This window comes from Pezoporus occidentalis, unplaced genomic scaffold, assembly GCF_034315485.1.
Source record: "Pezoporus occidentalis ecotype Australia unplaced genomic scaffold, CSIRO_AGI_Poc_V1 ctg164, whole genome shotgun sequence".
NCBI lineage: Eukaryota > Metazoa > Chordata > Aves > Psittaciformes > Psittacidae > Pezoporus > Pezoporus occidentalis.
In genome coordinates, this window is record NW_026913466.1 from 3697905 (window position 1) to 3724069 (window position 26165).

Sequence of the window (26165 nt, forward strand, 5' to 3'; positions counted from 1 at the left end):
AAAAATATCTGCTTAATTCTTATTTAGTTTTGTCTTTAAACCCAGAAAATACCTCTAATACATTGCTCAATGAATAATAGGTGAAAAAGTGTCAGAACAGGAAAAAAAAACAGAATGTGGTTTGTGTTGCAAGGTGGAGGCAGCGTTAGCTGTAGTTTGTAAAATTCCTAACAGTACTTGTTTTGCTGTCATCTCAGGACTCCCTCGCTTTAGGGAAGAGTGAGGAAGAAGCACTAAAACAATTTAAGCAAAAGTTTGATGAAGCACTCCGGGAAAGTTGGACTACTAAAGTGAACTGGATGGCTCACACTGTTCGAAAAGACTACAGATCCTAGAAGGTTTTTGCATTTGCACTAAGCTGGATGTTCCCTTGATAAGTGTTTTTTAAAAGGGATCTGTAGCATGGACCAATGGAACCTATTTTAAATAAGAAAGAAAACAAAACAACGAGAAGAAGTAAGACCCTACAAATAGTGAACATCCTGGATAATCAGTTCCTGCTGACTTTGCACGCTGAGAGCTACTAAGCATTTTTAAAACTTCTTTGGTACTTTATGGAGGTGTAAATATTTGTTTTTATACGTTAGGGTAATGTACTCTAACAGCCTCAGGAGGTTTGGAGACCTCTGACAGAATTGTTCTTTGTTTAAAGTTGGGACTTTAAGAGAAATTTTTTTTATATATATATCCTAATCTGGCTAAAATTGACCATATTGTGTATATTTTTCATATGGACTCTGCCTTACTGGCACAGATGCATTAAGTTACTGTAAATAGCAACCACAGTATCATTGTACTACAGGGAGCTGTTTAATGTCTTATACTGCTGCCGAGAGAAGAGTAGATATTGGTAAGATGGGGAGGTGGACAGAGGGAGACCTCTGGAAATGATGCGGTGTCCAGATGTTCAGGGTTGCATGATCTTGTTCCTTTGACATAACATACACAAACAAAGCCCTTCCATAAGGGGAAAGTAAGGCCAGACATGCCTGGGAGACCCTCATTGGTAACAGTCTCCCATTTGGCTCTGGGGCTTTGCTTTCAGCCCCTTACAATGCACATTAACTTCAGGTTCAGCAAGAAGCTCCTTACAGCCTTACACTGAAATTGATATCTCAGACTAGTTGTGCCATGCAAACATATTGATTTAGGTATGGAAAATTTTCATCAAATATCCTATACATAGTGTTTTATCAGAGCATACATACCAAAAACCCCAAGTGTTTGGAAAAGCAAGTGTTTATGGGAAAACATTGTTCCCTAAAACACCAATGAGAAGTCATTAATCTTTTCTTTCTGTATTTATTAAAGGCTTGCAGTAATGTTGCTTTACAAGATATATATGTTGAAGATGGTTGCTGAAGAAACTGGATTTGTTTTAATTTATTTAGTGAGGTACCAGGCTTTTAGGTGCTTAAATGGAGAGCAGATTTGTTACGTGCAATAGGGAACTGCTGGTTAAGAGATGTAACATACTGTTTCTGAACATCAGCAAGATTGACTTTACTGCTTGTTCTCCAAGGAACACTGGTAGCTCTCAATTCCTGTTGCCATTTGAAAAAGAATTAAACGTATATATTTCCTTTTGACTAAACAGTTGTTTTGCATAGAAATGTTGGTTTATGTAGGAATTTAATTAAAGGCGGTTTTACTTTGTTGAAAGTGATTTATTTTTGTCATTGTTTGGGGGTTTTGTTGTTTCTTTTCAAGGTCAAGAACCTTTTTGGAGCCAGAGCACCGTTTTATGTAGTGGTTTGATTCTCTCGTCCCTCACCCTTTGGGTGAGTCTGACTGAAAAGACCTCTGCTTCTACAATATTGTGAAAGTAACATGTGCTTTATGGTTTTTAGGTTTTTTTTTGGTAATAATATAGTAGCACTTGAAGTGTGCCATGTCCCCCTTTTAATTTATTTTTACTTTTAAAGCAGATGGGACGAAGGGTACAAAGAAACTACTCTGCACGTGACAACTTTGGGAAAAGTAATTTCATCCTCAGCTAATTCACAGCACATAAATTTGCATATGTGTCCATTCTTGGATGTGTGATGTTTTCTGTCGGACAGCATACTAGAGTGTCTGCTATGTTGTCTTGTTGAGGGTGACATACCCTTCTCCCTGGAACTTGGCACATTCATCTTTGTTGTGTAAGGCTGGTGTGCAAGGTCTGGGACAGGAGGGAGTGTGACAGCTTCTTACATCCGAGGCTAAGGCAGGTCAGCAACGTGTCCCACTCAACTTCATGTGAGACTGGAAACAAGTTGTTAAGTCTGTGCCTTTGATTCCCATCTGCAAAGCTAGCAAGTAGCATTGGCCTCCAGCCACAGAAACACCTTCTGTCAGTTACCACCGGGATGTTGCACAGAGTAAAGATGCTTTGTACATCAGTCCATTAATTAATTCTTTATTTGCCTCCCATATCCAGCCATACTGTTAAAATGGGCAGTTTATTTGGGCTGAGTGGGATCATATTTTTTTTTCTTCCTCTGAGCCATTATTTTAGACCATTATTTGCAGAATTCAGAAGGCATCAGGTGGTCAGATTATAATGTGAGAGGGTTTTTTAAGGATTTTGTTCCTAATAGTGAGTAGAAACATAACATGATTTTAAGTATGGAAGCTGTGGAAAGGATGTAGTTTTACACTGCTGTAGAAGGGAAATGTAAGCTAGGACTTTGGTACAAAACTCTGTCACTTCAGATGGTCTTGTGTCACATGTATTATTCTTTTCCAAGTTTGCATCTAATGTGGTCTGAATGTTTCCATGGGAAAAGTGACTTCTCTTAAACCAGCTCTGCTTCTCCAGCCTTCATTTCATCTGACAGAGAAAAAGGCACCTAGACTACTTTAAAAACAAACTGGGAATATGCAGTGTGTATATTGTATAAGTCTGTTCTGGTTTTCTTCTGACTGCATGATTACTGGATGGGTTTCCTTGCTATACCTTGTATCATCTGATTTGTGGCGAATGCTGACAACTGCTGTTCTTGCACTCCTGTGTGACCTGTCCTTGGTTTCCAAGGAGAGCACTCCCACGATTTGCCCCTCAGCAGTGGAGTTGATTCCCTTCCCTTTGATGCTTGTATCAGTTTTAATGACAGTGGTGTGTTGTTTGTTAAGTCATTCACATTCTAGCAAATGCCTTTGTCAGAGCCTATTCATATATATAATACAGCAGAGTCCGTTATTACTCTTTAATTTCCTAGAGCTATTGAAATCAGATAATTAAATAGCACAGGCTCTTAGTAATTAATATGTCAGGTGGTGATCATAGCTTTATTCTTCAGGAATGATTCCAAGCCTAAACCTTTTAAGTATGTAATCAGTAATTCTATTTTTACTCTTTCACAATATATTGGGTTAATATAATTCTGTGTCTGAGCTGGCTTCTAAAATGAAATCCTGTGCTTACATAATGCGTTCCAGGTTTTGGCAAGTTTTCTTAAAATAATTCAAAAAGTAACTTGTCTGGCAGAATACTGCCAAGTGAAGAGGGAGTAGATCCGACCCGATGGAAAGTGACTCTTAGTAGGTGCTGCTGTATGTGATGGCGGTGCTGCGCTGCTGTTGGACCTCACAGTTTGCATGTGGCTCTGGCTTGCTTGATGGACAGCCTGCCTCCTTCTGGCTTGGTTCACAAGGTAACAGTCAGACTAAGTTCAAGGCAGTTTTATTGCCTGACCACAGTACCACTGGCTACTGATGGCTTTAATGAGCCGGGTGTGCAAGCTGCTAGTATTTCTGTGCCTTTCCAACTTGACCCAGGTGAGGAACTTGCCATCTTGTCCTCTAGCAAACCACAAAGGAAAGTTCTACATCAAATGCTGGTAGAACTTTACATGTTATGTCAGCTCTGGAACACCCCACTGAAAGCCAGCTCAACTCTGTAACCTATTTTAGCAGGTTTCCTGTATTGGACTGTCAGATGTAAAATAATACTGCTGTGATGAGCTAGTCCTTAATCCTTACAGTCTGGCACCTTGAGATTTCTCAGGTGAAGTTTCTCCAGGGATTGTTTGATGAAGGGTGGGATGGGTATGTATTTTTTAAGTAATGGCATGGCTTACTCTTTGGAAACCTGTGAAGGATCACGGTTTAAGAACAGCAGTCAGAGAAATGTAAAAGGTTAATTCTGATTTCCCAGGCATCGTTTGGCTTTTATGAAGCAAATGGGAGGAAGCGACAGTCAAGCTCCATGGAAACATGGTTTCTGAGGGATTACAGCCCTTGTAGCGCAAGGATGTTTGTTAGATCTGATATATGGCTTTAGAAGTCTGTGTTTGGGCAGGAAGCCTGGGCACTTGCTGGGAGTGTCCAGAACCACTGAAGTTTGAGTAGAATCAAGGAACTTGTTAGTGGTTTGTTCCTATTTGCGAATTCTGCCCAAGGTTTTTTCCTGCGTATCTTACCTAATGGGCATTCTCTGGATGTGCGTTTGTGATCTGACTACCTGCTCCACAGGGACAAAGCAGCTGTACCTCCTTGCCTAAGGTGCATCAAGCATTTGATTGACATGCCACAAAGGGTGCTGGGCAGTATCACTCAGGATACTTTGCAGTGTGAGAATGTTATACACATGGCTCTGAATTCCTCCTGTTGAAACTGTTCCGTAGGAGGTACAGGAGGAAGCCAAGACAAGAATGGATGACGTAGCTCAGTTAGAGTACTCTCTAGGGACAGAAAAAAAAGCCTGTATTCCAGTCCCTTTACCAAACATTAACTGGAACAAAAATGGAACATCTTCAAAGGGGAGCAGGAAGGACAGAGGGAGTCCTTTCCCTTATGGACCAGTGGCTTGGGAACACAGGAAAACAAGTGACGAAACCGGTCTAAACTTTTCAGTCTGTATTCTGCCTGGCTAAATAAAAGAACCCTTAATGGCTATGTGAGACAAAGTTTGTGTTGCCTATTCCCTAACATTACCAAAGAATTCATCCTGCATACAGAATTGTACCAGCTGACAAGGGAGGAAGAGATACATGCTGCTGCTGGGTCTGCTCCAGAGGCTACTTCTGCCCTTAATCTGTCTTTATGAGCTCCATAAGGTAAGTTGTCTTGTGTATGCCTGGACCTTAATGCCACCCACTGTATATTGGCTAGTCACAGTGCTGCTCTCCTGAACCTTGCTGAGCAAGTCCTTCTGGGCTCTGTAGAGGTAATGGAGACAGAGGTGTGGGTTCCACTGGTATGCTTAAACTGCAAATACTGTTGCATTTGGAGCTGTACTGCACAGATCTTCAACCCCAAAAAGGTTTAAACACTTCGTGAGTTGTGATTGTTCCTGTTCCTTTTAAGGAGAAGCACTGAATTGTAAGTTAGGATTTGAAGTCTGTAAAAGTTCAGAAACTGTGGAAGGGAATTTGGAAGTGTTCTGCAATTCTTGTGGCCAGGATAACCTTTAGAAGCCCCCTCCCCCATCAAACTGCATACCCAGGCTAGTAAATTTAAAATAAAGAAGTTTAATATTCCAGACCACAAACAACACTGAAACATAGCTAGGCACTACAAAAAAGTGTAATCACCCAGGGGTTCTGCTTTTAAATTCACTTTCTCTTTTGCAGCTCAATGGATAATCTTGTTTCCTTGAGAGGAAAAAGAAAACTCTTTGAAAGTGTTTCTAAATGATTCCCTCTTCTTAGTAGCTGAGAAACTTCTAGCTCCTACTTACATATCTTTGTTTGCAGAGTTTATGCTAGTTAAATTGGTGAATGTGCATCTGTTACAGCAGGTATGAAGTACAGTATGGTTGTAACTGGTGCATATTAGAGTGCACGGACAATGATCCAGTCACCCTGAATGGACCCAAGCTTCAGCATTTTGGATGTAGTCAGGTACCCAGGGCATCCACAGCAAATCTTTATAATCACCTCTACGTACTTGACTTTCTGCAGACAGCGTCTCCTGTGTCATAGTGATCAAGCAGGCTGTGGGCAATGAAGCTCCGTTCTGAGTGCAGAGTTTCGCACTTTGGGCAGACGAGGATTTCACATTTTGGACACATTTTCCCAGAGTGAGGCTGCCTTAAAGTACATATTTCTTCCCTCGCTGCCTTCAGCTTTTTGGAACCTTTCCTGTGTAAGCATCTTCTCTTGTCTTCAAGAAGCTGACTTCTTCCCTGAGGGCTAGAACAGTCAGAAACGAAGGCAACAAGTTTAACCTACACAGATTCCTGGATGAATGAGATCAGCAAAAGCAATTAGTGTGTGATTTATGAACCCTTCCTGAGGCTTTCCCTGTGACACGCTCGGAGCAGGTGCAGCGTGTGGTCACCTGCAGAAAGCAGGAATGGACAGAAAATGGAGAGTGCGGCTCTGGTGCTGAGGTGGCAGCAACATAGAATTATTAAAAGGATTGCCACCATTTAAACAAAACCATAAGAAAATGGTAAGGCAACTAGCTTGGTAGGTGCTTTCTACTCAGTTCTTTAATACGTTGGTGGTGGTGAAACAAGCCTTGTGTGTTTGCATGCAGACAGATTTCATACAGCTTTATGTATCTAAGTTATAGGCTCTGACGTAGTAGAGCTCATTTACGCGATCATAAATGTTCTTTTTCCTCTTTCATGCACTAATAATTGTGCTGGCTAGTAGATAACCCCTATATTATGCTATCCTTGAACAGAGATGGAAAGACAGCAAGGGAAGCACTCTTGATTGAATTATATGCCATTATATTTTCTATAAAACAGTACCTCCCTCAAAATCAAGCCAATAACCTACATAATCCCTTACAGAAGCTCACAAATCAGTGCCGAACTGCAGAGATTGTATGATTTCACCACTGTGAAGTTCTGTGGACCCTGATGCCTGGAATGTTTTAAAAAACCCCTGCCATGCAGTTGGTCTGTGGAAATATACCCAGTAAAGCCTGAAGGCTGACTCTCCATTAATGTGAGAGTACCATGGGAGGAGGATGCTACATCACTGTTTTAATATGTTTTTATTTTTAGATCAAACTGGGGAAAATCCATATTCATCACCTTCTAATAAGGATCAAGTCCCAGAGAGCATGACTTGACTGCTTCAGCTGCATTTGTCTGCCTCCCGAATGCACGCTTCAGTGTAATTTTGCACAATGGAGAAAATTCACAGGTGTAATTTACTGACTCCTTGGGTGCTTGACTGTTTCCAGTCTAGTTCCTCAGCAGCAAGATAAACCCCAAAGCAAAGCCTTGGTATTAGTTGTTCTCCAATTGGATCAGTCTGAGAGAAGAACGTTGCTTTCAGGATCATTTTTGGCTAGTCTATATTAATCTTGTATCAAGCTTGTAACCAGCTGCTGTGGCTTTCAAGCTTAATGTAGTTAGCTGAGTAATTGTTGAGACTTGCATGCACTTCCTGCTAAGACAGTAATTTCATGATAATTATCAAAGGCAGACTCTTTGGAGATGTGTACAGAAAACGGCTCTTTTAATGGATGAGAAAAGACTCCTTTTGGAAGCTAGTCCTGATCTTAGCATGACATATATGCTATATTTACCTCATGTGCAGGAAGAATAATATCAAATACAAAGACCCAAGAAAAGAATTTCAAATCCCATAAGACTGATGATAACTCAAACCTAATATGTGCACAAAGCAGTAAACTCAAACTCATTTTTGCCTCTTTGCTAACGTTGGTTAAAGAAGGAATGGTTTTGTATTACTTGGCTTTTTCTATCTATAAAGCAGTAAGCATAAAGGCACTATTTTAGGAACATTAGCAGTAATTACGGTCTGATTCAAGGAACTTAGAAGCACTAACTTTGAAGAGTGATTTTGGCTGCTGCCTGTATGTTGCCACTGTATCTTACAGGCTGGAGGTAGGGATATTGGCACAACGAAAACTGCAGCAATGTGACCTCTAGAAGCAGTGTCTTGGGTTGTCACAACTGGCAGTGCTTGTGTGTATGTGGAGGAATAGAGATGCTGCCCCTCCGGTTCTCTTGCTGGGTGGGAGGAAGAATAGGGAAATGGTTGTCAGATGAACATGCAGACCACATGTTCAGAGACCTTCATTTCATACTTCTGGCAGTGACTTGCTTTTTTAGGTCAAGTTGTTTAATTAGCCTATAGCTGTTTCCTTCTTTGTGAAACAATCAACAGAGTAGAAGTAAGAGAGTTGTCTGTGGCTCTTTGAAAGGTGCTCTGGAAATACTTAAAAATGTTTTGGTTAAGAATGTATACAAAATATAATCTCAGATGTACTTACAGTTTCTTCTTAGGAGACCCAGAGAAGAGGCTCAGTCCAGAAAATCTCCTCCTGAATAGTCGCTCTCGCTTTTTTCGGCTGTGCTTCCCATCTCCTGTGCTTTCTTCTGTGAGTTCCTTCTTTCCTTTGTGCCAGCTCATTTTATCTGTCATGGCAACAGCACCTGCTTAGATGAAAGCAGAAATCTGAGTAGCTTTTCGAAAGTCCCTCCCGTACTGCATTAGACCTCGTGAAGTCTGGTCCTGTTACTCCACAGACCTGTAAGTGTCCTGGTCACACAGAAGAGATCAGCTGCTTTCCATGAGGTGGAGCAAATACCTGCTTGGAAAAATCCAGCAGACCCAAGGTGACTCGGTATTCTTACTCAACCACTATTCCACATAATTATGGAAAGTACGTTTGGACATTAAATATAATAAATATTTCCCTCTACACGCTCTCTTTCATGATTAGGCTCGTTCCTGAAAACCAAGAGAGGAGGCAGCTCGTTTGATAAAAGCAAAGAGCCAGGAGCTAAAGAAACAGTTTTGTGCAGAGAACAGAAGCAGTGAAACAGATGTGAGATGGAACAAACACTGCAAAGCAAAAAACAGAACCCTGAAAAGATGAAGAACCAACTGGGGATTTTAGTTAAGGCTTGGAAATTGTTTCCTTTTTCTTTTGATAGACCAGTTATTAGTCTGCATTTCCGTGTTGCATTGCTTTGTCTCCAAGAATTATCCCTTTGGCCTCTCTGATTGAATTAGTCTCTCTGCTCTGCTTTTAATACTTGGTAATTGCATTAACTTTTGGTTGCTTGACTTGGAGGGCTGCATTCAGCCCCTCCTATTGCCTGGAAGCACTTGTCTCTTCCTACCTCTTCAAAATGTCTTCCACAAATCATCTAATACCAGTCATGCAAACTCTGTAGGTTTAAAACCAGAACTGAAAGCATTTTGAACTATGCACTTTTCTGATTTTACTCTTCATCTCCTCCCCGTCATCTCCCATCCATCCCTTGTCCTCCCCCCTCCCCTCCCACACTCAACCTTCCCTGTCTTAAGGACAGCAATTCTTAACCAGCTCTTACAGTATGATACAGGCAGAAGGGACTCACTGTGCAAAGTTTTTGCAGGATTCACACCCTGAAGCAGGGTGTGTTTAACCGTATTGTAATACAGTTGTGTTGTAATCATTTACCAAAACTATACTTTTACACACGTCAAGAAGAGACTGTAACTATCTTGAAGGAACATCCTACTCGTGCTTGGTAGTGAGACATCCAGCTTTTTAACAGAACCCACGTAAATTGAACCTGTTTCTTCCACAGAAATGGCAGAGTAGGCTGTAAAAGAAGATGCAAACAGCTAACTGACCTGTAAGAGGAAACTGTCACTAAAGAATTACCATGCTATTAAGGAATGAATAAAAGTGAAAGTCAGTGAAAGAAAATTGTACACCTCACGATTATAGACTTCAGTTTTTAATCTGTGACAAAATAATCTGCAAGTTTGAGGCCTGTTTCAGGCATGCAGCGGTGCTGAGGTGAAGCTTTGCAGAACAGACCAATCCATGGCTAATAAAGTCAGCAACTGGGGAGGCAGGGATCTTTCTTACCTCTGAGAAGCGAGCTTCAAAGGCTTCTCACTGCAGGATCTTTCAGTACTAATTCCACTCATCTAAAAGATCAAGAGAGGAAAACGTAACATTGAAAGTACAGGTGTATGTGGGAATTGGTGACAAAGAATCAAAGATAAATGGAAAGGGTCTTTTCTAAAGCCTTTTAGTTAGTAATTATTTAGAAATTGTAATTTGGATATATATTGTAGAGTATTTAATTTTTAACTATGAAGTTGGCTGGCTATGTTGAGTCTCCAGTGTAATTAACTCTAATGATGTACGAGGAATCCCTTCTATACTTCGTTTAACATGCGTTACCAGGTCAGGAGATTTGAATACCCAGTATTTAAATATCGTGTTTCTTTGCCATGCTTTTCTTCTTTCCTTAAATCTTGTCAAACTTGACTACCATTACTTTCAATATACCAATTGATTGTCCTCACCTTTCACACTTAGCAACAGAATAGTGTTTTTCTGATCTGTGAGCCAAAGTAACCAGTAATGGTGTTACTGTTGATAGCCCTGAGATTTACTTCATTATCTGGTCAGTCCATAAGCCTATAATGACTCTTTAAAATGGGAATCCTACTTGTAGATCTGGGAGAAAATACATTTCCTTCAGATGAAGATCACATAGCAGCAGGGGACAGCACTTTTAGGAACCTCAGTGTTGTATGTTTAGCTTGTCTCTAGTTAATTATAAGCAAGGTCTAGTACCTGCAGGACTTCAGATGTCAAACCTGATTTGCGCTGATGCTTGCTGTTGACTGCTTTCATTCATAGGCTACCTGAGCAGTCTACTGGTGTCTCTGTAACTGCCTTCATGTTTACAGACAGCATTTCAGGACAAAGTATTATGGATGGATGGGGCAAAAAAAAACAACAAAACCCCACAACAGTTGATGGATGAGATAGTTTTTCCTACCCAGGTCTGGCAGGTTAAAGATGAAGGAAGCTATTTTCCAGAAACAGAGTGTTTCTACAGCCATCCCCCCAGCTGCAGCAGCCCTGACCCAGCTGATATCCCCTGGGGTAAAAGAACCCAACAGAGCAAGAGGTAAAAACTTTGTGGCAGGGACTGCCATGCAAACACACAGGGCGAGAGATGCCAGACAGGAAAGGAGGTCTGGAGAAATGAAATGACACCACTAGCAACTTGGGAAATACTTCTCAAGGTATTCCCAGGATGCAGCTTTCCTGATCCAGTCCTGTGTCTTAATTCAATACAATTTAAACTGTTTGAACAAATTCTGATTTTTTTTTTTTTTTTTTTTTTTTTTTGCCACCACAAGGTGTCTCTGCATCTCTTCCTACGCCGAAGGCTTTGGTAGCCTTTAATGGCAAGTTGATGTAGGGCTAAAGGAATCTAAGCGCTCCAGCTTAGATATGGACTTTCTTCAGGATCATGAGCCTTCTTGGATTGGTATGGTGATGCCTTCATTAGCTGGTAGGAAATTATTCTTTAGCAAGAAAGGCCATAGTCCAATGATGTTATTTCATTTGGTTTTGAGAGCTCTCCTGTGTTTGATCAAAGTAAGCTGTGCTCATGTGACAGGGTGCATTGATCTAGCCTAAGCTCATTCTGCACTATGTTTACAATGTTTGAAGCATCATCCTTACAATGGCACAATTTTGCTAAAGCAGTATCTGTCTGCCATTTTACCTTTATGCTTATGTGGGTACTTTCTGTTGTCCTTCCGTCAGAACAGAGCTGGCACGAAGTCAGCATAAACACTGCATCTCATGCTCTAGATAGTGTGTATATTAAAACTGTTTCATGTTGGGTTTGGGGTTTTCCAGTTTTGGATCTTTTTTGAGTCTTACAAACTTTGGTCTAGCATCACGGTTACTTCTTCCACCCTCCATACAGTAGGGACAGGAAGTCAGACCACAGAAGGGGCTGGAAGGTCTAAGAAAGCAGATCCTTCTGTCCAAGGAGCTCTTGGCCACGCATGACTCTTCACCTCCTCAGTATTTTAGGTTTGAGGACTAAGATAACATACCTGGTGGCATGTGGTCCCAATGTTAGGCGTAACCCTGTGAGTGGGTTTTGGTGTGGCTGTATGCTAAAGGAGTATCAAACATATCTTTGTCTAGGATATCTGAAAAGTAAACTGTCCTCACAAGAAAAGAGTTATGGAGGAATTCTAGATGACAAGTGCTAAGTGGTCTCTAGATGGATAAATCTTAAAGCTTCTCTGGAATATTATTGTCATCAGGGCATGACAATTGGTTTAAAATCCAGCTTTTTTGTAGAGAAAATCCAGCCTGAAGTGGTTTTTACTTCCATCAGGTAAAGTTTCCCAGGGCCAGGCTGTTACAAGTGCAGTGTGTGAGCAAGCCCTTAGTGATGTGGTCAAATGTAGAAAACTAAGGCTCAAGGTGGTATTTATTTATTCATGCAAGTAATTAGGTTCAGTAGAAGAGACAGATTCACCCTCTGGTGGCAGTAGGTATGACGGGTCTTCAATGCAGCGAGCAAGCTCCCAGGCACCGAGGGAGAAGAAAGAGATGTTCCTGTGATTAAGTTACTCTGAGGTGTTTGTTCCACTGTTCCCAAGGGGCTGGTTCCCTTCAGAGCTGGCAGCCCAGAGGCTTGCATCTGAATCCAGCTGGGATAGCATCTGAGCCTGGATTTGGGCAATAACTGAGTGTCCTAATGCCTGGGCTCTATACCACTGCTGTGGGTGTTTTCACAGTCCCAGTTCCTTTCTTTCTCCATGCAAATTTTCAGCTTGTTGATACTAAGTTTAGAAATCAGGACTGATGTGTTGCTCACTCCTAGGACCTGTATCTTTTTCTGTCGCTTTGAGGAACATCTCTTTTCTTTGGCTTTCAGATGCAGAAAAGACAGATTCAATCTCATGACACCAAGGTACTTCATCCCCAACAGGCACCCCAAGATCTGAGGTCTAGATACTTACAAAAACTCCTCCTGTTCTGGGTAAGCCTTCCACTTGCTTGGGCAGACACCTGGTCCCAAAAGCTTGTGCTACCTGTCACTGAAATTGATGGAAAGTTAGTGAAGGCAGTGACTGGTGGAGTGTCTTTTTACATGAAAAATGGAACAAGTTATCTCAAGTAATAACATTATTCCTTAAACTGTTATCTGAATGGTGGGCCGCACAAATGTTTTCATGCCGTGTTTATTATTGATTTCTCTTTATTCCCAGATCCAGGCCATGTATGACATTACTCAGTATGAGAATATTTCTAGTTTGTTCATGATTCTGCAACAACTTCTTCCAGATGAAACAAAAGAAATGTTCCGCTTAAGAAGAAGTTTTGATCTGTACAGGAACACAGGGGATGGACAAAGAGAGTGCTAATGTTAATGAAAGGGATTCAGGGGTGATATTGGATGACTGGACCTAGGTTGGTTGGACAGAACTTGGAGCAACCTGATTTAGTGGAAGGTGTCCCTGCCCCTGGCAGGTTGCTGGAACTGGATGAGCTTTAAGGTCCCTTCCAACCCAAACCATTCTAGTGTTCTATGAATCATGCAAGAAGCAATGGCTGATCTAGTAGCTTGTCTGCCTCTGGATTTGCTCTACATTGTGGGAGGGAATTACAATCCAGACAATTTCCTTTTTGTCATTCTCAGGTCCTCACCTGTGACAGCACAGATTAAACTGCAACAACACCTCCTGTGATTTTATTCCTCTTTTTTTCTTTCTCTTCCCTTTCTTCTTTCTACAGAGGAGAGGGAGACCGAAGGTGGTTACAGACACACACAAAGGTTTTCACCTCCACAGCCACCCTCAAGCCTCCCAGCTGGAACGATCCGGCTCCTGTAACCACACCCAGCGAGACAGGGGCAGGAGCGGGATGCAGGAGGCTCGGTCTGCCTGAGTCGCTCTAGGACCTTCTCCTGCCTGGCGTGAGGCTGGGGAGGGGGTACCCCGTGCCCTGCCTCTACTTCCTACCCTGTGATGTGAGGCACAGGCATGCTCAGTAGCCGGTGCCTACCCCTCCTAGCTCAGCAACAGTGCCTACAACACTAGGAGACTGCTGGTAGCAGGAGCGGAGCCGGAAAGCCATCTTTGCTAGAGAGTGAAGCAGCAGTCCCTGCGCCGCTAGGCAGCCGCGCCACTGCCCATCATGTGAGTACCGGGGGGGGCTGCCCCACGGCCCGGCCCCAGGCGGGACGCTCACGGCGGCCGTGGGGACAGGAGCAAGCATTGATGTGCAGCCTCGGGCGTTACCCTGTTGCTGCCGCAGCCGAGGGGGGGATTAACTTTTGGGATCCGGCGTCGGTTTGGTGCTCGTGGGACGTGCGGCGGGGTGGGGTGACGGGGTGGAAACAGGAATACCGGTGTCTGAGGCTGCCGTTCCTTGTGGATGGCATCCGTGCAGCTGCAGACTCCGAGCAAGGAGGTCCAGGGCGTGGGGCTTGGCTTCAGCCGGCCGGAGTCTGTGGCGAGCAGCGTCCAAGTGTAATCCATCTGCTCCCGCTGGTAGCCTGGGGCTTGGTCCACCGTTCCTCCAGCTGCCAGGCAGCGGTGGTGGGGGATTACTGACACATTTCTAACTCGGATTAATACTCAAAAGGAAATGCTGGGCCAGGATCCTCAACAGGTTTGAGTCAGGATTGTTCCATAGCCTGAGTCACTCCGTGCTGCTGATCCACAGCTGTTTATTTTCACAGTTTAATGCGATGTTCTCTCTCAAATACTAGCTGTCTGATCCATTCAGCCTCACCATCTCCAGTGCCAATGGCTTCCTGTCAGCAGCGCTTCATAATAGTCTGCTCCTTCTTGTTTGCATCTCTTCAAATATCTCTTCCAAGTCTTTACATTCAGCATGAATGACAGCATTAACATTCTCTGCTAGGCAGTGATGAAACCCCCAAAGACATTGTGAAACCAGAAGTGTGTGGAGGTAAGTAGGAGCTGGTCGTCTCCCTGTTCATTCACAAAAGAATTCAGGTCACTAAATGCATCACTTTACTAGTGTCTCAATTGGCTGCTCGTTTCCAGTGACTCCTAAGGGACAGTCAGGAATATGTCTAAACCAGTCACTCCTCTGTGGTGTGTGGGACCAAATACCTGCTGGTATCGGATGGTCTTCAAAGGACTGCAGCTTAGCTAATTCAGACAAGATGAGGAGTGGAAACAGTCCTGGCAATCTACAATTAAATGACTTTAAAAATATTTCCAGTAACCGTTTGTCTTCATGAGGAGAGCCCGCAATCACATATTCTGAAATGTTGTCTTTGTTCTTGAATGCTACTTCCTATGTGATATCTTGGGCAAAAAGCTTTTGTCCATGTTTGCTAAAATGTTTCCCAAGGAAGGAACTCTTTGGAAGTGAAAAAAAAATTGTTATCTAGAAGAAGTTTTTTCATGTAAATACTGAACTCCATCTAGCAAAAGCCAGCTCATTGTAAGCTTCTGTTGCCTAGTTCTGTTGTTGTCAAGAGCCAGATGATGACATCAAATACTTTTATTTGTATGTGAGCTGTTCTTCAGTGATTAATAGTAGAGTTTGCTGCTGCAGTATTACACAAGCTAAGCTGTTCAGACACAAAATAGTACCTCAGATAATGTTTAACTTAACCTGTGTATATTTCAGTCTTGGTGTACATAGGTGTTCATGAGAGCATTTGTAAATAAAGCAGAAAGGGTGATGCTAGTGTAAGTCATTCATACTTCTTCTGTAGGGAACTTGCATCAGACTTCTGAGAAAAATTACAAGCAAAAGGGAAGGCATTTTATGTCTGTTTTGGCAATATAGACTTTCAGTCTGATAATGGAAACAAAGCCAAGACAAATAAGCAGCTTGTCATTGGCAGTGTCACTTGGCTTCAGTCTCACTGCCAGATACTGTAATGAAAACTTCTTTTTTAACATCTGCATGAATATCATGTCCCAGTACCTTCTGAGTTACTGATGAGCACCAGAGATAAATGTGTATTAGCTACTGACTTTTAGCAGCAGCTACAGTTGTAGTTCACTGGAATATAAAAGCTATTTGCTAGTGAGCACCAAAGACACTGTGGAGGTTACTTCTGCTACAGAGGATTGCAAGCATGGACTCATGCATGTATGCAGACATGCACATGAGACACGATGCTGCGTCTTCAGCTGGTGTGAACTAGTGTCAATAAAGAACTCCTTCACTGGGTCAGATGGCAGCTCCGTATGTCCTGGTGTGTTATCCCCTAAAGAAGCTTGCAGGGAATGCTCAGGGAAGAGAGTACAAGGAAACAGTGGGTATGCAGTGGCATTGCCAGAATACTTTTCCAGTTTCCAGGGATTTAAGGTTCAGGGAGTGTCTAAACCTGAGGGGAGTTCTTTGTATTTCATGGCTCCCAGTGCTGTTCTTCCAGGAAGGTGTTCAGTTGTTCCATTTGCAGTGTCCTGTGGCAAGGAGCTTCATAGCTGGACCATGGAGGCTGTGAAAGCTGCTTCTTGTTGGATTTGAGCTGGCAGATAGCAGGTTCTTTCTGATCGTACTCTTGTACTGGGAATCAGAGACCAGTGTTCTTTATTCACCACCTTCTCTGTGATTCATGATTGTGCATGAGACCTACACTGATTTACATCAGGTCGGAATCTGTCCCTGTGGTCTCTATTACAGCAAGTAGAATCCAGGGCAGATTAGATATGTTCATGTAACAGACATCTTTTACCTCGCTTCAAGCAGAGGAAAGGAAGCTGTGACAGAAGAAATATAAATGAAAGGAGGAGGGTATAAGAGGGTCCTAAAGCAAGAACAGTGAATGGTTGAGCTATGCCAGTGCAGCTGGGAAGATGGAGACAGTTGAGGCCAGGCTGGATGCGGTTCTGAGCAATCTGATCTAGTGGAAGATGTCCCTGCTCATTGCAGGGGGTTGGACTAGATGACCTTTAAAGGTCCCCTCGAACCCAAACTAATCTATGATTCTATGATTGTTCCAGCTGTAAGGGAGAGCCCACAAACTTACTTGGAGGAGATATCAGGAGCAGTGAAGGGAGATGAGAAAAAAATGGTGCTCAAAGCTGAGGCACTTAAAGGCTTTGTTCCTCTCTGGAAAACAGACTAACAGCAGCAGGTGAGGTATATGGTTTTGTTTCTTTTACAATGGTCACATCTCAATAGGTAATTATATATAATAGAAGCTCATGGCATCATGTCATCTGTTGTTTACAGACAGGTCAGTGACCAGACAGCAGGGTGCCTTTGATTACATTAATTCGATACAAATGTGCTCTATTGCAGGGTACAACTTTTGTGAGACAAGCAGCAAAGCAAAGCACCTGGCTCTCCCTGGGGCAGTACTGCCTTGCTCTGTCTCATTCCTCTGGCAGCAGTTAGGCCTTCCTAAAAAAAACCCCAAGCCTCTGCCTGTTTTACAGCGGCAAGGAGTACATCCTGGAGGGGCTGAATGGGATTGAAGTGGTTGCACCAGTTGTAATGAGGCTCTTCTGGCTGAATGTCTATTCAGTTCCTCTGAAAAGAGTGGCATAGCTGTGGCCTCCTGCTGTTAGCAGAACAGTACTTAGCCCTCCTTTTGCTGGCATAATTTTATGATACTCTGCAGAATCTCCCTACCCTGTCCTTCTCTTGTACTGAACAGCAGAGACAAACCGATTTAGTACAGTTCTCTACACAGTCCTGATCCACTGCTTTTAGGGAGTTTAGTGGCTTACAAAAGTCCACATAGCCAGTGCATGTCCTATAAAAGTATAACCAGCATGAAATGGAGGAGTAAATGTTCTAAGTGATGCAGCTATTCCAGGATGGTAAAGGGTTTGTATACCCTTAGAAATATATTCCAAAGAGCTTTGGAAATCCATGGTGGCAGGAAGATTTGAGTCCACTGGAGCTCTTCAGGTTTTACATCTGGTGGCCAGCTGCATCATACTGGGATGATGCCACAAAGAAGGAATCTTCTTCATGTATTGCATTAGAAATAAATGCTTTCAGTTCACATTAAGTGTTATTCCTGATACACTCATCACTTGAAATAAGGGTGGCCCAAGTAGGTCATAAAGCTTTCGGATATTTGGTTGAGGAGTATTTGAAAGTGTAGAAACCAAACTGAATGGTGTCAGGAGGACCTCAGCTAAGAAAGTCTCAGAATGAGAGCTATTGGGAATTATATGTGCCAGGTACAGACAAGTGAATATGTATCATGATAAACAGTCTTCAAAACAGGCGAATATGTAGTAGATGGAACCCAAATCTGTTTAGTTTGGTGGTCTCATTCCTTGTGACTTAGTGCTTATTTATTCTGCTATGTGTCAGCTGTAGCTTGTTCCTGTTAACTTCCAGGCATTTCGCATAGATGGTTCCAGCTGTGGAGTAACTTACAGGACACTTAAAGTGGCTGCAGTGGAAGCTGACTCGTCTGCCCAAAGGAGCATTTCCCCTTTTTAGATGGTATTTACATAATTAATGCCTTCCTGAAAAATCAATAGTTAGTTGTAGAATACCAGCAAACCCATGTTTGTGTGCATGCCTGTGGATAAGCATGTGTGAGAAAAGGAGAGCAATGTATTAAACCTGTTCTCCCCCTTCTTCTGCCACCATTTATAGGAGGCAGAACACATGGATTATTCTCTCTGGCAGCTTTAGCCAGATGTTTATGGTGCCTTTGGAAAGGACAGTACAGACTGTGCTAAATCAGTCAAATTGACTGAACTGCTCATTTTAAGCAATTATGACTTAGAGAATATCCTCTCACCTACATCATTCAGTGCTCTACTGTCATTATTCGTAGCCATTGCCAGCAATTAACTAGACCGGTGTTTTTCAATGATGCAGTTCCTTTTTTCCCTCATGTCTGTACTTGAGCCCCCTAAACTCTGTTCCATTATGGACTGAACAACCACCAAGTGATTGCAAGGTGGGTTGTTTTTTTCTAACTGCTCAGTTATGATCACCTTATGTTTTACTGTGTAAATAGTAACTCACAGAAATAGATCCGTCTGTACATTTGCAAGGGTTTTTTTTTTGTCAGTTGCAGTTGCATTGTAGCTTCTGTACCGGGTGAAATAAGTTCCTGACCGAATGATCTGAATTACCTGACCACCTTCCTTAACCACTTCAGATGCAAAATTTAAAGAATATGCAGGAACAAAAATAAAATAAAAAAAAAAGCAGTGTTTCAATTTCAGAGTAAATTAAGAAAGAAATCTAATTTATTAGGTGTTAACTTACACCTGATGGACTCAGTGTCACAGGGTCCAAAGAGGACTCTATTCGAGAAAATAGAAATTCTCCCATGATGACATTATAGAAGAAAAAAATCCACATTGTTTCAGGAATTGTGTTTTTTTTTGGCTGTTTTTTAAGGTACATTCTCATTTACCACAGTGCTCTCTAAATGCGAACCAGTAAATGTATTTGAATCAAGGGCTGTCACTGACTATTTATACATCAGAGCTATAGCTTGTGTTCTCTAAGTATCAGACTGTTGACGGTTTGGTTTGTGAGGAGTCAGTGCTGTGAACTTCACTGGAGTTTTTATTATGAAGCATGTCAATACCATGCCGAATTGAGACAGCCTTTGCGAAAAGCTGGAAATGGAAAAACTGGGCAGTGGGAATATGCCAGAGGCTGTGATTTGTCCTGCTTCCCGATGCAGGAGTCTAAGAAGGAAAGGAAGTGTCCACAGAGCTCATAAAACTCCTTACATGGTCTAGAAGAGTTGGAGGGAGGAAATATACAATGGTATGTGCTGCACTGAACTGTCGTTAGTGCCTCATACTGGATAAATGCTGATTTTCCGTTAAGCTGCTCACACCAGATCCAGATGGGAATTTATACATTTAACTTTAAAAATTCTGACTGGATAATTAAAAAGCAAATCTCACTGTCACATGCAGCAGACTGGAAGAGACAGGAGTTGCTGGTAGTAGACAAGGTTACCAAAGAGTGGTGTGCTAAGACTTGTCACCCACTGCTACAGAGCTGTGGCTTTTACAGCTCAGTTTGTGGCTTCTGGAAATGGTGGGTTTAATCCCTGGTTTGTCTAGCAAGATGGTGGCTGCTGAGTTAGCACCAAGGACTGTATTGCTTCAGGGATGCCTGTGGAGGTGGATCCTTCATCTGTGGAGACATACAGGAAAGCTCTATGGGCACACTTGGCAAAGAGTGCTCCTTATATCCATGCTGGTAGCAGGTACCTCTTGGTTTTGGACTTCAGAAGAAGGACAGATCCTTAGCCCAGCATCTTTGCTGCCTCTCCAGAGCTCCTTTCCCAGCCTAGATTTCACACACCGTTGGAGAAAAGGTGAGAAATGAGCTTTCCCAGTGAGCCTTGTGAACTGCAGTTCTTGTTGGAATCAGTCTCTGAACCTTCAAAGTGAGCAATGCACCCAAAGTACTCAGCTCTACTGAAACACTTTTGCCTGTGTAATTGACTGTGTGGATCTGTGAAGGAAAGCACTTGGGAACTGGCTCCATAGGCATCTCCTCTGCACCCACATAAAGGCAGGGGTGCTGGCTCTGGGATCTGGGGGAATATTGTAAGGCACTAGTTGCCCTTTTAGACACTGAGGGCCCGAGTCGGGCAATGTGCCAGCATTTCAGAAATATGCGGGTCCTGGTAAAGCTTCCCTAGAAACTATGAAAATCATTAATTATCCCTAAACCCACTTGTTATCTACTTCAGGAGGTTAATGGTTAGAAATTACATTCGTTCATTTGAATTCACATACAAAAATAGCTCCTCTTTATCATGCTAGTGAATCTGGCCCTACTCGGGGCCTTAATTACAGCGTGCTGCAGTAAGGCAAAGCGCACTGCTGCTTGAAAGCATAAACCTGATCTGCTGTTATCTACCAGCTGTTGGCACAGGCTGTTACATGGGATAGTGTCTTGTATGTTGTTTAGAGAGGAATTTTAAGACTGGATATTTCTTATTGCTCTCAGTGATCCTGAACAACAGTGGTTATAAAAGATAAAAACCTCTAGCTCTTTCTCATACACACACGCACACTCTTTAGGCTGGTCTGTGGGAAAGGTTCCTGAAGTCCTGCTAGGTTTGCCAATAGCTCTGATAAAGAATGGTTCCTCCTTCTTTTGCCTTCATCACCAGTAGTATCCATTTCCAGTGTGTGCACAGGGAGAATAGCTGTACGCAACAGTTGTCACCTATGGTGACAATTCAGATGGGGAAAGTGGAAAGGAAACAAAGAAACAAAAAGCTTTAATCAACGGCAGCAAAACCAAAGTTGTCATCTACCCTCAAAGGCATAGAGCACTTTGTGCCATCGCTGACTGGCATGGCACTTTGTGCTGCCAAACATCCTGGGTGGAATCAGATTTTACAAAGCAGTTACCACGAGATAATTGGGCTTGCCTGTTGGTAAAAATGCAAATATTCATAAACAGGCATGAGATTGAGCATCAAAAAGCAAAACTAACAGAATGACCTTGCATCCCTTGTATACGGTGAGAGTGGTGGATGCTGCAGGCCTGATTTGCTACGAGTGGTTCTGGCGAAGAACCCCTATTTACAGGGGACAGTTGTGTACAAATATGGCTTGCTTAGTTTACCATCACGAGTGCACTGAGTGACAAAAACAGTCCTTCCAGAAGGCTTTGGGGATTGGTTTGCTTCCTACACGTCAAAAGCTGACTGAGATTTGATGATGACTTGTAGCCCATCAGCTTACCAGAGAATCTCAAGGGAGAACTCTCTGAGCTGGTGTCAGTGCTGTGGTTGAGAGCCTTTCTGCTGATTGGGATCTGGGGAGGGCTCAGCTTGAGAGCAGGCACTGCCAGGATGAATCAGCAGATATCTTCCTGGAAGCAGTTGACAGTCTGGGTATCCCAAGTGTTCAGCAGAGATCCCACCAGGCTATAAAAGTCTGCTTCTGAAATGTTTGACTACTTTCCTGCAAGGAGCTGTACAGTCATTCCCTGACAGCTGTGATGCTGTCTCCCACACACACATGAAGTTCACACCATGACATTTTTCAGCAACTTTGTTTACTAGATGATATAAACATAGCAATACTTCAAGTCACTTAACACTTTGATGCTTTTCTCTTTGCATTGAGCATTTTAGGGAAGCTAGGAGAAGGGAATGGAAAGGCAGAATATGCCCCATGTGACTTGGCATGTTGACACTGATCTGCACATTTTTCATGTCTCAACTGACTTGTATACATCAAGTAACTTAGTCTTTTGTATTTTGTCTTCATAACTGATCTGTGGCTACAGCAGCGATGTTAAGTAACAAACCTTGCATTAGCATGTTCATTGCCTTTGTTGTGACAGTCAGTTTTATGCAGTTACCTCTAGGGGCAAATGAGCGGATTTGATGTTTAAAGTTCTGTGCAGAGACTGAAATGTTTTAGCAGTAGGACTATAGCTGACAGGTGCTTTTCTTGTTTAACCCCCACCTGGAAAAGCCAGTTCTGAACTATGCAAGCTAGTATTTTTCTTGTTGCTGACTTGCAGATAGCTGTTTGCTGAAGATCTCCTTCACCACCACAGGTTTAGAAATAAAGCCCGTTTTCTGTCCTGAGCCCCCTCTCCTAGCCTTTCCATGAGCAGTCTGCATGGTCAAACTTGTTATGCAGCAAGAAGGCATTTTGGCTTAGGCTAAAACAAAACAAATACAGAATCAAAGGCATTTGGATGGAGGAAAAAGCTTAAGAAATCGGTGTGTATGGATGAATTGAAAGGGAGCCTGCATCTTGGGGAGGGCAGCACTGTACCCAAAGAGAAGAGTTTCTCTCTTGGAAATACCCTCATTCCTGTGCACTGTCAGTGAATAAGAAGTACCAGGATTTCTGAGTAACTTGCTCTAATCTTGGAGGAATCTGTAGCAAGGAATTGGAGGAATTCCTGTAGAAAGTAAGAGCACTCCAGAAAGCTTCTGGGTGATTGAACTGAGCAGTTGCTAGTCCTGAAGTTTCTTAGAAAAGAAAGTCTTACCCAGCAAAGAGGAAAGGAGTCCAAGAGGTCAGATCTGTTTAGAAACTTGAATCCAAAATCCTCAGAGGCAGCATGGCTACTGGCTCTAGATCAGGCTCAGATCAAAGCTAAATTGTTCTGTTCAAAGCACTTCTGCTCTGCAGTGCTGCAGTAGCATTGAATAACGTGAATGAAAATATTAAAGAAGTAGGAGAAAATGTAGTTCAGAAGGTAACTCCCAGTGAATCAAGCATTACATACTTGGAGTGAACCTGAAAAATCCCAAAATATTGTAAAACATTTAACAAAACATAACCAGCGACTAGCCAGATATTGGTTTGGTTTAAAACTGCACCTTTTTCTTCCTTTAGTTTGGTGATGGCGCTTGTCTCTGGATTTGTTCTAGCGTTGCTTGTACCTGTCTGTAGGACTGGGTGTGGTTTACAGTGAAGGCAGCTCTTCCCCCAGCCTGGACCAGAGCAGTTGTGCTTTAGTGTTTGGATATATACAACCATTTGTCCAACTCTCCTAGCTGAAAGATTTTTTTTCTCAAAGGCTTATGTTTATTCCTATAACCTTTGCTGAAACTGATGGTGCAGGTTGCCTATGAGGAAAGGCTGAGAGTGCTGGGACTGTTCAGCCTGGAGAAGAGAAGACTGGGGAGACCTTATTACAGCCTTTCAGTTATTAAAAGAGGCCTATGAAAAAGATGGGGAGAAACATTTTAGCAGAGTCTGTTGCGACAGGATGAGGGGTGATGGTTTTAAACTGAAAGGGGATATTCAGGCTGGATGTGAGGAAGAAATTTCTTACAATGAAGATGGTAAAATCCTGGCACAGGCTGCCCAGAGAGGTGGTGGATGCACCATCCCTGGAGACATTCAAGGCCAGGCTGGATGTGGTTCTGGGTTCAGCCACATCTAGTTGAAGATGTCCCTGCAGGGGGTTGGAAAAGATGACCTTTAAAGGTCCCTTCCAACCTAAACTGTTCTATGATTCTATGATTATGCATGTAGGTAGCAAAGGAAGGTACTTGATAAAGATTTCTTCATATCTTAAAAAGATTGTCATCTAGGATTTAGGATAAAATTCTCCAAAATAAGAAACTCCTATTTGAAGGGTGGTGGTGAAGTATTGTGAATAACAGATAGGGGATAGCAACTTGGTGAGTGTGTGGGGAAGAGGAGACAAGTACAGGTGTTTATGCTTGCAGCCTGCTGCGCAGAGCCAGTGCCGTTTCCTGAGAGCACAGTCACATCACAGGCTCCAGGGGGTTGTGTCTTCAGCGATGACTCACGCGCTGAATCCAGTGTCTGTTGTTCTTGCCGTGGTCCCTTGTTAACCTGCAGATAGTCTATCTCAAAGTCCACCTTCCCCTGTCACTTCCCAGTGGCGAATGTGACTTGGCTGCCTGTACTTGAGATTTCTCCCTTCCTGAGGTGGCTTGATGATAGATTGATGATAGGTTCACCAACCAGCAAACATCAACTATAGCTCCAAGTGACAGACAGCTCGTAGCCTAACTTCCCATGGAAATAGCTTTTCTATCTGTACTGGATGACAGCATGTTTTTTGGGACTCTAGTAGCAGCACCGTTCCCAAAAGGCTATCAGTGGTGATAGGTGGCAGGATTGCAGTAATTTCCTTGTGTTTTCACATAAACAAAGGGAATCCCTCTGCTCTGAGCTACAATTTTCTTTAATTTGGTTAGAGTAGAATAATTTTCATCCGTTCTTCACTCTCTCTTTGAGAGAATAAACTAGGCAAACTTGGCTTCATTCTTTCATAACAGAGAAGACTGGTTGTAGGCTGAGGTCAGAAGAAAATTAATTTAGAATATGTCAGGAGTTTGGGATGGAAGAGATTGCTTCATCTTGCTTTTTACAGAGAGGCTGAATGAAGAGGACACAAGGATAGACCGGGATGCACAACCCACTGCAACATTAGACATCACACCACCTCACTATTGCACAGAGAAGGAAATTAGTGCTGTGTCTGCCCTTCTGTCTTTAAAATGGAACAAAGAGAAGATACTGTAGTTGGCTCTCCTTTTCTTTAAGAAGAAAAGACCCAAGAAGAAAAGACCCAAGATAACTCAACCCAAGGACTCGGTTGAGTTATCTTTAATTACTAGATCTCTGCCCAAGTAATGGTGGGTGTTTGCAACTGGGAATTCTTTACAGTTACTGCCATAACCAAACCAGGGTTTTTCTTGAGAAGCCTTTACTTTTCCAGAATGTAGTAAAAGAAGTAAAAAAAAAAAAAAAGAAAGTAGAACTTTCTATTTCCAAGTACAACACAGATTTTATATGGAACTTGCTTTAGGGCGTTTTCAGGTAAATGCTCAAGGTGCTTAACTCAGAGATCAAAAAAATAAGTAAGTTGACCTTACAAAGATTATGAGAGAAGATGTTAATACTCCGTGGGAAGTGTGAGGTTTCTAGGTGAGAACAGATTCAGCACAGGAAAGAACACCTCTGCCTAGAAGCATGCAGATTTTGTTCAGATTGTCAGTGTTTTTAATGACAGCTGCTTTCTGCAAATGTGCATGCAGAATGCCCAGTTTACATGTTTCCATGATGCTGTGCAAGAGCTATTTTGCATATGATCATTACAACGCAAGGTGTATTCTATTTGACAACTTAGTGTTTTGCTTTGTCTTTAGAAATACGGTCCTGAGAGGCTGGTGGGTTTTGCCTATGTGTGCATTAAATGGGTTGTTTTGGGAAATTTGGTTTGTTTATTTTTCAGACTATCTGAAAAGGAGAAGTTGTCTGAGAAATTAAAGTGCTGGAATTCAGCCTCTCCTTTCTGGAGATTCATCTCCAGTCCACTGAGGTGGCTCTTGTCCCAGTTCAGTAAATCTGGCTTTGAAGAGTACGCGATTCTTTCCAGTAGCTCTTTGCTTTACGTAGGATGTGTTATTGGTGTTTATCTTCTCTATGCAGAGGTATCCTTCATAGCAAATTTAATGACAAAAAAACAGTAACAACTATTTGAAGTTGTGTGTTTATAGCATCAGAGTAGAGAGTACATTTCATACAGGAGTAGTGTGTGGCTATTGACTGTACAGGAACTAACCCTGGTCATAAAGCTCAGGTATGGACTGTGTAATACCATACTAGGTAGAAAAGGATGCATCTAGCATCTTTCTTGTTCCTTCTTATCCCCAGTCTGTAATATACGCGTAAATAAAGCAAACTGATTGTTGGAATATGACAATAGTCCTCTATCAGCCATACACAATTGGCTGAAATCAAGAGAAATGTGTAAATGCCCCCTAGGCCCTGGGTGTCTTATATCTGGTACACCAGGCTAGAGCAACAACATGGATCAGGCAAACAGTCAGTGATTTTGAAAGTTCAAGTGATTGAACCAAGGATAATGGTTTTAATAGGCTAAACCTAATCAAAATAGCCCTCTGTGTTTTAATGACAGTGGTTTTGGCAACCTCAGCACTGCACAGATTTACACAATATAAACATTGAGAAATGAACCAAAGAAAAATTAAAATCCTGTTG

At 42.4% G+C, this 26165-nt stretch overlaps 3 protein-coding genes across 8 annotated transcripts in view; 2 read left to right on the forward strand and 1 right to left on the reverse strand.

Moving 5' to 3' along the window:
- The window catches only part of PIK3CB (phosphatidylinositol-4,5-bisphosphate 3-kinase catalytic subunit beta), a 103154-nt gene extending 101492 nt beyond the window's left edge, over positions 1 to 1662 (forward strand). For all 4 annotated transcript variants that reach the window (XM_062613228.1, XM_062613229.1, XM_062613230.1 and 1 more), the window contains one exon: positions 198 to 1662. In XM_062613228.1, coding sequence (XP_062469212.1) covers positions 198 to 335 — 138 coding nt within the window. In that variant the 3' untranslated portion in view covers positions 336 to 1662. The remainder of the gene's footprint in view (positions 1 to 197) is intronic.
- A 4114-nt stretch (positions 1663 to 5776) lies between these two features.
- Positions 5777 to 26165, reverse strand: part of CUNH17orf50 (chromosome unknown C17orf50 homolog) — a 62846-nt gene continuing 42457 nt past the window's right edge. Inside the window, exons 1-5 of one of the 3 annotated variants that reach the window (XR_009963710.1) lie at positions 14092 to 14978; positions 13399 to 13472; positions 9627 to 9845; positions 8188 to 8350; positions 5777 to 6119 (exon numbers count right to left, since the gene is read on the reverse strand). Coding sequence is in view for 1 of the 3 variants with exons in the window: in XM_062613238.1 (XP_062469222.1) it covers positions 5867 to 6119; positions 8188 to 8339 (405 nt within the window). In the remaining 2 variants the exon portion in view is untranslated. Of the gene's footprint in view, positions 6120 to 8187; positions 8703 to 9626; positions 9846 to 13398; positions 13473 to 14091; positions 14979 to 26165 lie in introns of those variants that run through there. The other 2 variants (XR_009963711.1, XM_062613238.1) reach the window with 2 other exon arrangements.
- Positions 13605 to 26165, forward strand: part of LOC134160843 (vesicle-associated membrane protein 2-like) — a 42614-nt gene continuing 30053 nt past the window's right edge. Inside the window, exon 1 of the mRNA XM_062613239.1 lies at positions 13605 to 13889. Coding sequence (XP_062469223.1) covers positions 13888 to 13889 — 2 coding nt within the window. The 5' untranslated portion in view covers positions 13605 to 13887. The remainder of the gene's footprint in view (positions 13890 to 26165) is intronic.